Raw genomic sequence first — 12,901 nt, 5'->3', positions numbered from 1 at the left:
CCGTTACGCGACACTAAGGCGAGCGATTTCCGTAAAATATTCATACTTTGCTACATAATATATGTAGAACTCCACCACGTGTCTACATTTTGCAACAACTGCGAAAGCCTAACTTTTAGGTTCACCGACAATTTACGCTTCGTCAAATTTGTCAATTTCACAAATTTTCTACATTTTTTATTTATCAATGAAACTTTTTCAGTGTCATTATTTATACCAATGTACCTTTTCCTTGACACGTTCATATTAAATAGTTAATTTATAGTCACACGCGTGCCTCGCTAATAAACAATGCAAAGGGAGCTCGTTAAAATTAAATTACAATATTTAATAGATATAACGTTTCGAATAAAAGAAAACTACAATGGTTTACATAATTGTTTTATTCATCACTAAAGAAAAATCACACAGGTATAAACATTTATTTTGAAGGAAATTAAACATATCATTGAGATAATAATTACGGTTTCGTTCCCTCGAGCCCTTTAGCGAACGGGCTGCTTGGATTTGTGGTGAGGTAATAAGTGCCCTTGCTAGAAACGAAAATAATTATATACATATATTATAATATTATAAGTATGATATTGTAATTAAGAGAAATTAAAATGCTATACTAACGCAGTCGTAGGTGTGCCAGCTCCCATAGGAATCACATTCGTTTGGTTGCACAGGCCCAAAGAGAATTCCAAATCGCCGGCACATTCGACGCCCAAGAATCCCTTTGGATTCTTCACCGACTCCGCGTAAAGCCAGCAGACCCTATGGTGGCTGCAATAGTCTGTGAAAATACGTATGAAAAAATAATAGGCTGTGCCATCACAAATATTCAGAATGAACTTACAAGGAACATTGTAAATATCATACATATATTTTTGCCATATTGTGTGCCATTGTTGCGATAAAAACAATTGTTCGTAAGAGCAACGTACCTCCAGGCGTTAAAGGAATGTCAGGAAGGCATCCAGGCTGTAGTCTATGACCATAATTCGGAAGGAAATCTACGTCGCCGCTGTTATACGCACTACCGTAAAACAATTTGTCTGTATGTATAATGTCGACAAATTTAGCATCTCCAGACTTTAAGTGACTTTCAATATAGAAGCCAGGACCAGCGGGATCCAAACCTGTTAGAAAAGATTACAACACATTCAAGGAGAAGCACCTAATCTTTAAAAAGAAGTGATTTTAGCACTGTCTTTTAGTCAATTTATTTTTTAGCCAAAAGCATTTTTATCGTAGTATTTGATATACCAATTCATCACAATATATCAATTCATCATAATATATCAGTTCATCGTAATATATCGATTCATCACAATATATCAATTCATCACAATATATCAATTCATCATACTATACAATTCATCATAATATATCAATTCATCGTAACATACCTGTTATTCTGGTAATACGGAATTTCAAATGGGTCGCTATGTTCGCAGCTATTTGGCTGCCCAAAGAGTGTCCGATTATGTGAATTTTCTTGGGATTCAACCCCTTCTCTACCAGTATATTAAAAGCATTGGCTAGAGCACTACCGATAGCGTTAACGCGGGTGACATCGGCGATATAATTTATGTTGTTCGAGATTTGTCTGTAGTCGATCGCGATTATGTTCTTCTTCGTATGCTTGAGATAAGCTGCAACAAATATTACCGATGAAATTAAAATAGTCGCATTAAAAAATAATATATAATATATTATAGTTATTTAGCATTATAATTAACTGGGGCGTGTTACATTATAAAAATGACAGTAATATACAATTGAGTAATGTTCTATTGAAGTATCTTTACGGTTTCAATGATCGATAAACAAAAGCTCTGAAAAGCTCGTGACAACTTTAATGTCGCATCTAATTAGTGACTCTTACCTTCTACTATTACTTTAACACTTTCACTGTCAACGTTCTCTCCGTAGCCATGAATATGAAACACTGTCTCCACGTTCACATTCAAATGAGGATACAGATCGGCCACGTGATTAATGTTAATATCGTTGGACGTCAAGTTTTTAGATTTGTGCCAACGGAAGAAGATGGATTCCGTGTCCGCTGATCTGTCGGCAACACCTACGACAAAATGAATAATTACATAATTATATAGTAAATGTATAATTTCGTATTATTATAATATATTATAGTATCGTAACGATTTACTTTAACGATTTGATTGTACGGAACGGTACATTAAGGACATTTATTAACATTTACATTTAACATTTGAAACCATCGACATTTACAATATTGTCCTGTAAATATACAAGTCTAGCTATACTTGCCACCTTTTTTATTTTTTTATTACAGTTTGAAGATGGAAGGGCAAAGCGCGCGTTTCAGATTTGATTGCATTATTTCCAAAAAAGCCAGCATCGCATTTTTATGTTATATACAGTATATTAAAACGGAGCCTCGAAACATTATATAAATAAGTGACAGCTTAAACATTATATAAATAATATATTTTATTTATATATTACACCAATAGATAATAGTTAGAATTTTTTGGTAACTCACGTCCAAGCGAAAGACCGACCACTCCTAGAACAAGAAATAAACAAAAGCTCTTCATATTGGTAAATTCGGCTCGCGTTTTCTCGCACGAGTCTTACCACCTGTGCTCCCTCTTTAAAGGTATTTTATAAACTCATTCCATAATTTATGCGGTATGTGATCTATGTCGCGGCGCTATCTGGCCCACACGAATTAGATATTTACATCTACTTAGCAACATAATAACACGCGCGGTTATGTTAAGTGAATATCATTGCGAACTGTCCGCTAAATTCTCTGAATGGCTTTCGATGCTAATTACAAGATAAGATTGGGGAAAGTGTAAATAACTGTTTCAATTATAACAATTTAAAACTGACTTTTCTTTAATTTTATTCTCGATAGCTTTCCTGCGTAAAATCACCTAAACTATAGTTTGACGGAATTTCCAACACGGTTATTCAAAATAAACGCAGATCCAAATTCGAAGACCCTTGCCAACGTAAAAAAGGGTTCCGAGTTGTATTTAATAAATAAATTTTTGAATGATAATTGTAAATTTAATACTAATGCGATAAAAAGAAAAAAACGCAATTCGTTTGTAGACTTCGGTGTTGCAAAGCCATCGGGCCATTGTATGCATAATTAACTATAATTAAAAGGGATTGAAATGATGTCAAACGCGATCAGTTAGCGTAGCAAATTCCATAGTAAATAATTAATTAATTAGTTGCAGATACAATTTGGAAACGAAGATGCAGCTTTCGGTAACATAGGAGAATATGCTGGCCTAATAATTGTTGCATGTAATAACCGGGATAATTGTTCTAAACAAGCCCATAGAATTGAACAATATTAATGCAATATTATCATAATTTTTTCATTCTATTTCGTATACATTCATTTATTAAAGAAAATAAATGCTTAAAAATCAAATACATTGAACACAATAATAAATGTTCCCGAGGCGAGAATAATTCACGTAAATTATTCTAATTATATTATATAATATAATTAGGATAACCTAAACATACCTAGAAATCCTAACCTAAAAATCTCAAGAAAAATTCAAGTTGTTGGTCCAATTTTATGCAAAATTATTAATGATACTGTTACAAAAATTATTAAAAATACTATTATCAAAGCGGTTATAACTAAAATACGTCAGTGTTCTTTTTCATAACCGGAAGGCTGCAACTAGATAACTGTTTCTCCTTCGGTTACATATCTGTGTTGCATTATCACTTATCTTTATAAGTTATAGTTTCGTTAAAATTCAAAAAAATATTGTGCAAACCTTCGTTATAGAAAATGCGTTTAGTCAGACGATGCTATTCGTTGAAGGCGTTACTCATAATTAAAACTAATATTACATCGAATTAAAAATATTGTTTATCTTAAAATGTTTGTTAAAAAGGTAGACTTCATCAAGATTACCATCGCATCATTTGTCACGTATATCATATAGAATTCTCGAATTGTTTTCCATCATTTCGAAATTGACAAAATTAAAAGACAATTTTCACATTATTGAAATATTTTTATTATTTCTATTTCAGTCCATACATGTACAATTATTAAATAAAAATTTATTTCTTCTTTTAACACTTCTTAATAAACTAACAATTCGATTCGATTTGTTTTCACATTACATCGACTATAATAATGCATAAAAAAGATTACATATATTTCTAAAAAAATTCAACTTTTCGTACAACGGTTGTTAAAGTAATTCAGTGATATCATTTTCCTTTTTAAAGTTCACCTTAAATCTAAAGATTTAGAGAAGTTTGTGACCGGTAAGGATCGAAAAGAGGAGGATATACCCGTCGGTAAGATAGAGAGAGAGAGGAGTCGATAAAAGAGGAAATGATAATGGAAAATGATAATATGTGAAGCAAAAATAAAGAAGAAAAGGCCAGGGCACATGATCATAAATACGAAAAGAAGATATCAATATCTTATTAAAATTTTCATTAACTTATTCATTTTTAAAAGTCGACTTATTATTCTATGAACATTGGAATAAGGAAATAAGGATGTCAGTCTATTGCGAATAATTCAACACGAGTTTCAATATGTTAAACGTTTCATTATTTACTTTATTCATTAAACTATAGATCGTAAATTTATACAGATATATTCCAAAGAGAATTAAGAGCTTCTTCGAGGCGATAGTTACACCTTTGTTCCCTGCAGTCCTTTGGCGAACGGGCTACTGCTGTGTGTGGTGAGGTAGTAAGTGCCCTTGCTAAAAATAAAAGTAAGATAGACAATTTTGCGAAGTAAACTTCAACAACGGAAATAAAAAGAATTTAGAATTATGACAGTGTTCGAAAACAAGAAGACACTTATATATTAAATAATTAAATTTTTCTTTCCCAATGTAAAAACAGATTTCATCTTAAATTTAACAAATAAATTTTTAATAGTACTTATATATTCAATTCTAATGTAACAAACAGAACAAACATACTTCGGTAAGAAATCTTAGTGTTATAAAGCTTAGCATCCATTCTGTGGAGAAATTATTTTAATTGAAACGAATAAAATGATACTAACGCGTCCATAGGCGTGGCAAATCCCATAGGAACCACGTTCGTGTTGTTGCATAAACCTTTTAGGAACGCCCAGTCGTCATTACACTCGACGCCCAAAAATCCTTTCGGGTTTTTCACCGACTCCGCGTAAAACCTCCATGACCTATGGTGGCTGCAGTAATCTGTAAAATGTTTCATTGGCTTAGCCGCCTCGCGTCAGCGGTACTCGCCTCTCATTGGTCACAGTATTTCTTTATTAACTCGTTAACAAAGCACCGTAGAAAATTGTTGTAAAGGAAAAAGTTATTGCAAATAACCTAAAGAACGTTAAACATTTCAGATAAATGTTAAAGTTAAAGTTTGTTAAACATTTTTGGGACACCCTGTATATTTCTGTGCCACTATTGGTAGCAAAACAATTATTCGTTAAAGCAACGTACCGTCAGGCGTTAAAAGAATTTTCGGAGAACAGCCAGGCTGTAGCCTGTGTCCAAAATTCGGAAGAAAGTCTACGTTGCCGGTATTATATGGTTGACCATAGAACAGTTTGTCGGTGTGTATAATGTCGACGAACATGGCGTCGCTGGCCCTAAGATATCGTCCTCCGGTATAGAAAAGGGGGCCTGCTGGATCTAAGCCTGTAAAAGAACAATTCGTTAAAATTGTTTATTCAATAATAATATTCAATAGTATTCTAAATAATATTCTTAATAAATATATAATCGAATAATTAGTAGAATAATATTCTAAATAATATTCTTAATGAATACATAATAGAATAATTAATAGAATAATATTCTTAATAAATGGAAATTTTTAAAAATAATATAGAATTGCGAGAATGTGGAATGATTCACCTGTCATCCTGGGGACCGTGAAATTGACGACCACCCCTACTTGTCCAGTCACTTGGCCGCCCAAAGAATGCCCAACTATATGAATTTTATTCTTATTCAAACCATTCCCCTCTAATTTACTCAAAGCGCCGCCTATGACCTGCGCAACCGCGCCCACGAATCCTACAGCGACGAGATAATTCTCCGCTGCGATTTGTCTATAATCGATCGCGACCACGTTAATATCTGTCGATGTTAAATACGCTGTAACAAAAATAAAATTAATATCATATTATCGGTAAAGCAAGGAGCAAAATTTAGTTAACACTTTTACCATGGTATAACTTTTTCAAAACTAGTTTAAATTAACTTGAATTTTTCTATGAATATTAGAGGGACTTAGTATTATATTGTATATTATATTAATTTAGTTAATACTTTTAACATATTAAAACAACAATCTTAAAACTTAAAAATGAGACCTTTAAATGAGAAACAAAATTCGTGACTCACCGTTCGTTACTGTTTTCACACTTTCGCTCTCCACGCTCTCGGAGAATCCGTGAATGTAAAACATTGTCCATTTCTCCGAATTCAATTCATTGTTCAGGAGCGTGATATTCCTGACGTTGATATCTTTGTGCGTGTCATTTCTAAAAAATGCCTCTATGTTAGGTAAAATAAATAAACCATCATTATTAGAACTAGATTCATGAAAGTGTTAAATATTCGTTCGGGAAGATTATAAACGATTTGTAGTTAGTTACTTGTAGAATCGGAAGAAGATCGAGTTCAGTAGGTTGTCTGCTCCACCTGCAAACAATGTTGATCTAAATTTAATCTTATCGTAAGACACGTGTATATATGAACTATAACTTCCGCGCAAACGATTCGCTTCGTTAAAGATAATTTCAGCACACTTTTTCACGGAAAAATGTTCCGGCAACAACACATTTAATGGCTTTCGCTTCTCTCACCGATCCAAGTAATTGCGTGAAAAATAGACCGCATACCAGTGTTACGCTTTCGCAATGAAATCGAATGCGTGGAATTTGAAATAACGAGACGATTGAAAATATCTAAAAGAATTTTCTTGTTCGCTTTTCTATTTCGTTTCTCAATTTTCCACAATCGACGTAGAAAACACCTTTATTTCATACAAAGAACCGACATTCAATTACTTAATTATTTAATTATTTAATTGTGAGTAACTTAGCTCGCGAAACGCGTTAATACACGAACAGTTGCATCGCGCCCTTGAAACGTTAACGAAAGATCGTGGACTACTTACTTGTTGTCAGCGCAACACCGATCACCGCTAGAAAGGTGAACACGCGAAAGTTTCCCATATCGTTGCTCATCGAGATCAAATCAGGCTCTCGCACAATCTCCGCGCGCCGTCTGACGTCTTTATTCCACCGCGGCGGCGGCTATATAAACCCATTGAATAATTTATGCGGTATGTTCTTTAAAATGAATGCTATCTATCACAGGTGGGGAACCGTACATTTGCATCCATTTAAAAAAACGCCGCGCCGCGTGGCATTGCATTAACGATACAGAAAAATGCTGATTTCCAAATAAACCGTGGGGGAAGGGGGGGGGGGGGAGAGGGGGTCAGGCAGGGATAGGATACGATTTACGCGGTATTTTATACGATTTTGTAATAGGTTTTTTAATAGGTTTTTGCAACGGATTTTCAATGACGAATAATTCGGAACCGTTTTAATAGAAACGTTGCAGTTCGCCCGGATTCAAGGAGATTGTAATGGTAATGAGATTGGTATCGTTAACAATGGAACAGTCTTATCAATTGTACATTGTGTTCCTGGAACGATTGCGGCCCAACACGTGCGAGCTATTTATTACCTTCAGGAAACAAGGCTTTGGATCTAATGGTGGAACTTATTTTATATTAATTTTCTAGTATTTAGTATTTCGTCCACCTTTATGCCTTATTACATCGTTCTAGTATAAAAATAGTGCTGGTAATAGTAATTAATGGTGATACTGTAATAGTACTGTAATAATAATAATAATAATACCGTATTAGTACTATAATAATACTTAAATAGTAATTAAATAAAATTTCATCTCGTAAGTTTCTTGAAACTGACGTGCGATTGGTGCAGCACATTTTGGAAATTATGGTTGTTGTGGTTGTTCGAAAGACACGAGGACCTTATATCATTATCGATATACTATACTTTGAAGGCATTTTTCTTGGAACTATGTTAAAACGTGACATCTGAAAAGTTACTTGATTTGGTCTTTGAGGTTCAACAAAACTTGGAAAAATCGAATTTCGAAAGTTAAATCAGTTGTTTCGATGTTTTTATTTGATTAAGAACACGAAATCGTGAGAGAAACGATAAATGGGGAACGAGTTATGTTTATGGAGAAGAAAGGACTGTTTGCAAATGACTTGGTCGGATTAGGTGCCCGAAATTGCGACCTCACAGATCAAGGCCATACTTTAACGACTTCGATCAAACACGATGAATGAATTGCAAATCGTCTACAGCATGCCAAACGCGAATTTATAGAAATGATGGAAAATACATTGAACGCCAACGTATGTAAAAACAAATAGAAAATATTAGGTTGTCCCATAAGTTTCTTCCGTGCCGCGCTATGAGTGACTCCAAGTAGCTGTATTGTTATAAGAAGACAACACTCTAATTTAATTTTAAGTTTCTGATTTGATTTTATGATTTGACTTTATGATTTGATTTTATGATTTGATTTTATAATTTAATTTTATAACTTAAGTTTTTAATTTAAATTTATAAATTAAATTATAACTCTAGAAGAAGGGGCAAAACTCTAGAATGTACCAGGAACTTGAAGTTAAGAAAACTGGGATGCTGAAAGAGAAACCGAGCGAACCGTATCTGGCAGATAACGGGTTCATACGTTGAAAAGTGATTAACTTTAGAAGAATTCAGACGAAGCTTAAGAAAGGTATAATTTTAAACTAAACCGCAACGCTAAAAAATTAATACTTATATTATTTATATTACTCGTGTTATCACCAGGAAATGTGATGTTGCTTCCAGCCTCTATTGTTCGATCATTTTGTTAAACATTCATTCGCGGGCAACAATGGCCTCGCTCTATGTTGTAAAAAGCAGTCGAACGTGTTATCGAAAACGCGAACGAATAATACAAGTTTGCGTATGGCGAAAAAAATATCGTAATCAATAACGTATCATAATAAATATATGTATATATTCGCAATAGCCGCGCAGTAAAATAAGCTACCGCCGAAACAGACCGCGGGATATTAACGGTATCAGCGCACATGCTCGTGTCGGCCGAAAATAATTGCCGACGTGAATTGCACGGCGAAAAATGTTCGAACACTAAATCTCAGATTTTCAGAAAATTGTCGACCTTTCTGTAAAACAATTCTATGAAACAGGGTGGTAGGCTAAACAGATCCGGAATTATTTTAAAACTTGGAGAAACAGTGTTTCTATTCGTCGTTAATTGTTCTTTAAATATCTTTGATTGAATTATAGGTTATATAAATTATATAACTAATTATATTAACATAGTTAATAAATGATTAAATATCCTTGAATTTGAAACATTAGAAAGTATTATTTATGACATTTATATATATTTATTTATGAAAATGCTGATTTCATGGTATAAAATTTCAAAGGCTTATTATCGATACAAATATTACTCCTTTTTAAATTATTCCTTTTCTTCGCCATGCTTCAGATGGTGAAAATGATGATGACTGTTGTGACAGTATTCTCCGTTTGTTGGCTGCCATTTAATATATTGACCGTAAGTAATTTATTTAAATAAATCTCTTTATTAAAGAAATCAATTTTAGAGAATTTACCCGACGCATTTTAATTAAATTGCCATCGATTATTAAAGTATGTTTATAATCATTAATTGCGAAAAATCGTATTCTACACGTCACTATTGAAAAATTCAGCTTCTGGATATTATTCAATATTAATAAACCTTATCTAACTTATTTAAAATGATGCTTTAAGGTACTAATGGACAACAACTTGTCGGTGAGCGAATGGACCGGGCTGCCTTTTTTATGGATGGTCGTCCACTGGCTAGCAATGTCCCACTCCTGTTACAATCCGGTAATTTATTGTTGGATGAACGCAACATTTCGAAGCGGCTTCATGACTGCGATTAATCGACTGCCTTGCGTGCATCGTATAATCGATCGTGAGATCCAACGTAACGATAACAACAATGCCAGTCCAGTTAGAATCCCGTTAAATGGTAATTAAACACCGGTTAATTATTTGTAATAATGTTGCACAGTGCCTGAATTTTGTCAGGCCGTCGGAAGGGACTCGAACAATCGTGGAGAGTAATTTGTGCCTCGCCGTGTATATATACGAAGTATCGACAATTTAGCAATAAACGCCGAAAAGAGTGATTTTTTTACGATAAAATAAATAAAAAATGTGAACTTATTCTGAATACGAAATCGTGTATGAAAGAGATACATTGTTGTTACGAGACTGCGAGTTTAATGCATTTATCGAAAATTAATAATGATTTTATATGAAAATCTGAAATTTAATTGTCGCAGATTTCTTTTAGAAATATATAAAAAATATTAATTTGTATTTTTGGAGCAATTTTTACGATAGAAATAATACAGTACCTAAAACAATGAATTAATGATACCTCAATGGAAAATGAAAGATTTAAAAGATTTAAAATCAAGTTCCATCTTTCGAAAATAATAATCATGCAAGTTTGCAGTGTGGTAACAACTGACAAAGTGATCGGAGGTAGAAAATCTACTCAAAACGTTGACTCAACATAAATTAACATATTCGTCAAGTCGAATGAAGCATTTTTTGATTCGTTACTTAAAGCGATATTAAGAACGTCTCCTTGTTTAAGAAAATTAAAACATGTATACTTAGACAAATTTTTACTGTGAATGTACTGATTCGCCAATTTATTTGGCACTGTTTTGCATGTTATGTGGATCACTCTCCCCCACGCTGATCGGCTAAAATGTTAAGAAGCGCTAAGAGACTAGGAAAAGACTAGAAAACGCCAGAAAACTAGAGATTGCGGAGTCGGGAATGTTTCGATTCTCCTCCTAGGATCCCGCATACGTAAATTGCGCCTGGTAACAATTAATAGTCAAATTTAAAACAAGACAGTTCGATCAGAATCGTCAGAAGAATTTTTATAATTATTTATTTCTTCAAACAGATCTATATGTGTGTTACGAAAAAACCTTTTACATTTAACTTATTAGCTATCGTATGGATATTACAATCTATCAATAGACTGCGGATTTTTTGCATTTACGAACAAATAAAAATAAGTTATAATTGAAGTGCTGATTATTAAAGGAATTTTAGAATAACAGTGAAGTAGAGTTCCGATTATTCGGTACGGTTTGTTAAAACGGTTGTTAAAAAAATGTTATTTATTACCGCAAACGTAGAAAGCAAATGATTCGTGCCGCTATCGCCATAAGAGACAGTGCAAAAATCGGCAAGAATTATCTGCTTCTGAAAATGTAAAAATAGCGCCACTTCATGCGGCGGCAAAACGCTCAAACTGTTCGCCAAAATTAACCACGGATGGTAATTACGAAGATTCGTTGTTTTATCACAGATGACGCGGCTGTGCTAAACCTGTGGAGGTTTTTATATAAACATACAATATGATTTATATATTCCCACGCAACACTTATAATTTAATTAAGAATTTGATATGAAATTATCGAATTAATAAATAAATTATTCCTGTTTGGTATATATGCATTCTCTTTAGAATTTATTATCGATCGAATTACTCGTTGGTAGGAAACAATAATAATTGAATTAATATTTAAAAAAGGGTAAAATCGTCATTAGAATAATTCATGAATGTAATTAATATTAAGAAATGTCAATAAGATCGGAAACGTTAATTATCTACAGCCACCACAAACTGGGTTTTAAATAGTGGCGCCATCTGTGCATACCTAGACCTCATAATTACCAACTGTGCATGTTGACCAACAGTTTCAGCGTTTTGCCACCACAAATAGTGGCGCTGTTTCTATATTTTTTTTAAATTTATAAATCCTTGAAATATTTATTCAATCAATTACAAACTTTAGTCGGAATATTAATACAAATGAAAATAGAAATGTGATTCTATTATCATACATATATTTGATTATGCACGCCGGATAATTGGTACGCTACTAAATACCTATAATAATACATTTATAAGAATTATTGGAAAGAGAACTTTTCACTTGATCTCTATTTCTCGAAAATAGCGAGGAAAATGATAATTCCACCTGAAGATCCACAGTTTAATAACTAGTATCAATTTTAAGATTTTTATAGTTCGTAAAAAAGCTAGATAATCGATCTCGGTTCAGCAAGTCTAAGGTAGTTTTTCTTTTTTTAATACTTTAGGTATCAATGGTTCGGGTGACTCCGTTCTGCGACGAATGACGACGTGCACAGCGTATATTAGCGTTCGTCGACAAACCAACGGGAGCCACAACGCGACCGCTAAAAGTACCACGTTCCGGAACGAGTCGTTTCGGCTACGACACATCGCTCAAAATGTACCACGACGTCTTGACTCTCATTTGGAGGAGCAACTATAATAAATTTGTACAATTAAAATAAGCACAATTAAATGCTAAGAGTTTACAATAAGCGTAAATATAGATATCCGATTGTAAAATAAATCAGCGAGTACAATCCATACCAAATTGTGACAGAAACATTTGTAAGTTAAAAATGCAAAGACGAAACGAAACGTTAGAAAATTGTAATTCAATATCCTCGAACAACGAAACTATTTAACTACGAATCGTTACACAATTAATTTTAATAATTGTAGAAATGATCGCCGTTTCGAGTCGTTCGAAAATAAGCTGGACTTCGTGATCGAGACACCTACGAGGCAATAAGAGTACAAGTCGAATATCGCGCCGATTGTTTCAGATGAAACGCCAGAAAGACGGACGCACGATCGAAGCGAAATCGCAAGCACGGTAAGATGAAACA

At 33.5% G+C, this 12,901-nt stretch overlaps 3 protein-coding genes across 3 annotated transcripts in view; 1 reads left to right on the top strand and 2 right to left on the bottom strand.

Moving 5' to 3' along the window:
- The window catches only part of LOC144474842 (RYamide receptor), a 61,176-nt gene that overhangs the window by 48,046 nt on the left and 229 nt on the right, over positions 1–12,901 (top strand). The window contains exons 7-10 of the mRNA XM_078190185.1: positions 9,600–9,668; positions 9,887–10,133; positions 12,299–12,620; positions 12,735–12,888. Of these exons, the coding sequence (XP_078046311.1) occupies positions 9,600–9,668; positions 9,887–10,133; positions 12,299–12,495 (513 nt within the window). The 3' untranslated portion in view covers positions 12,496–12,620; positions 12,735–12,888. The remainder of the gene's footprint in view (positions 1–9,599; positions 9,669–9,886; positions 10,134–12,298; positions 12,621–12,734; positions 12,889–12,901) is intronic.
- Positions 366–2,595, bottom strand: LOC144474853 (pancreatic lipase-related protein 2-like). The gene is made up of 6 exons (XM_078190200.1): positions 2,516–2,595; positions 1,874–2,071; positions 1,395–1,640; positions 930–1,124; positions 619–778; positions 366–533 (listed from the first exon to the last, which is right to left on the bottom strand). Exons 1-6 carry the CDS (start codon positions 2,568–2,570, stop codon positions 461–463), a joined length of 927 nt encoding a protein of 308 aa, XP_078046326.1. The 5' UTR covers positions 2,571–2,595; the 3' UTR covers positions 366–460.
- Positions 4,581–7,255, bottom strand: LOC144474852 (pancreatic triacylglycerol lipase-like). The gene is made up of 7 exons (XM_078190199.1): positions 7,159–7,255; positions 6,635–6,680; positions 6,381–6,520; positions 5,889–6,131; positions 5,472–5,669; positions 5,054–5,213; positions 4,581–4,742 (listed from the first exon to the last, which is right to left on the bottom strand). The coding sequence occupies exons 1-7, from the start codon at positions 7,226–7,228 to the stop codon at positions 4,670–4,672; spliced, it is 930 nt and encodes a 309-aa protein (XP_078046325.1). The 5' UTR covers positions 7,229–7,255; the 3' UTR covers positions 4,581–4,669.

This window comes from Augochlora pura, chromosome 9 (genome assembly GCF_028453695.1).
Source record: "Augochlora pura isolate Apur16 chromosome 9, APUR_v2.2.1, whole genome shotgun sequence".
Classification (NCBI taxonomy): Eukaryota; Metazoa; Arthropoda; class Insecta; order Hymenoptera; family Halictidae; genus Augochlora; species Augochlora pura.
This window is presented reverse-complemented; position numbering and strand designations above follow the sequence as displayed.

Bases quoted from the DNA above. Each gene is read 5' to 3' on its own strand.
- LOC144474853 (XM_078190200.1), bottom strand. From the start codon at position 2,570: ATGAAGAGCTTTTGTTTATTTCTTGTTCTAGGAGTGGTCGGTCTTTCG. The intron at 2,072-2,515 runs GTGAGTTACCAA...ATTTTGTCGTAG, and splicing joins GGTCGGTCTTTCGCTTGGAC to GTGTTGCCGACAGATCAGCG. The intron at 534-618 runs GTTAGTATAGCA...TTTCGTTTCTAG, and splicing joins GCTGGCACACCTACGACTGC to CAAGGGCACTTATTACCTCA.
- LOC144474852 (XM_078190199.1), bottom strand. From the start codon at position 7,228: ATGAGCAACGATATGGGAAACTTTCGCGTGTTCACCTTTCTAGCGGTG. The intron at 6,681-7,158 runs GTAAGTAGTCCA...CATTGTTTGCAG, and splicing joins CGGTGTTGCGCTGACAACAA to GTGGAGCAGACAACCTACTG. The intron at 5,214-5,471 runs GTACGTTGCTTT...AACATTTTACAG, and splicing joins AATTCTTTTAACGCCTGACG to ATTACTGCAGCCACCATAGG.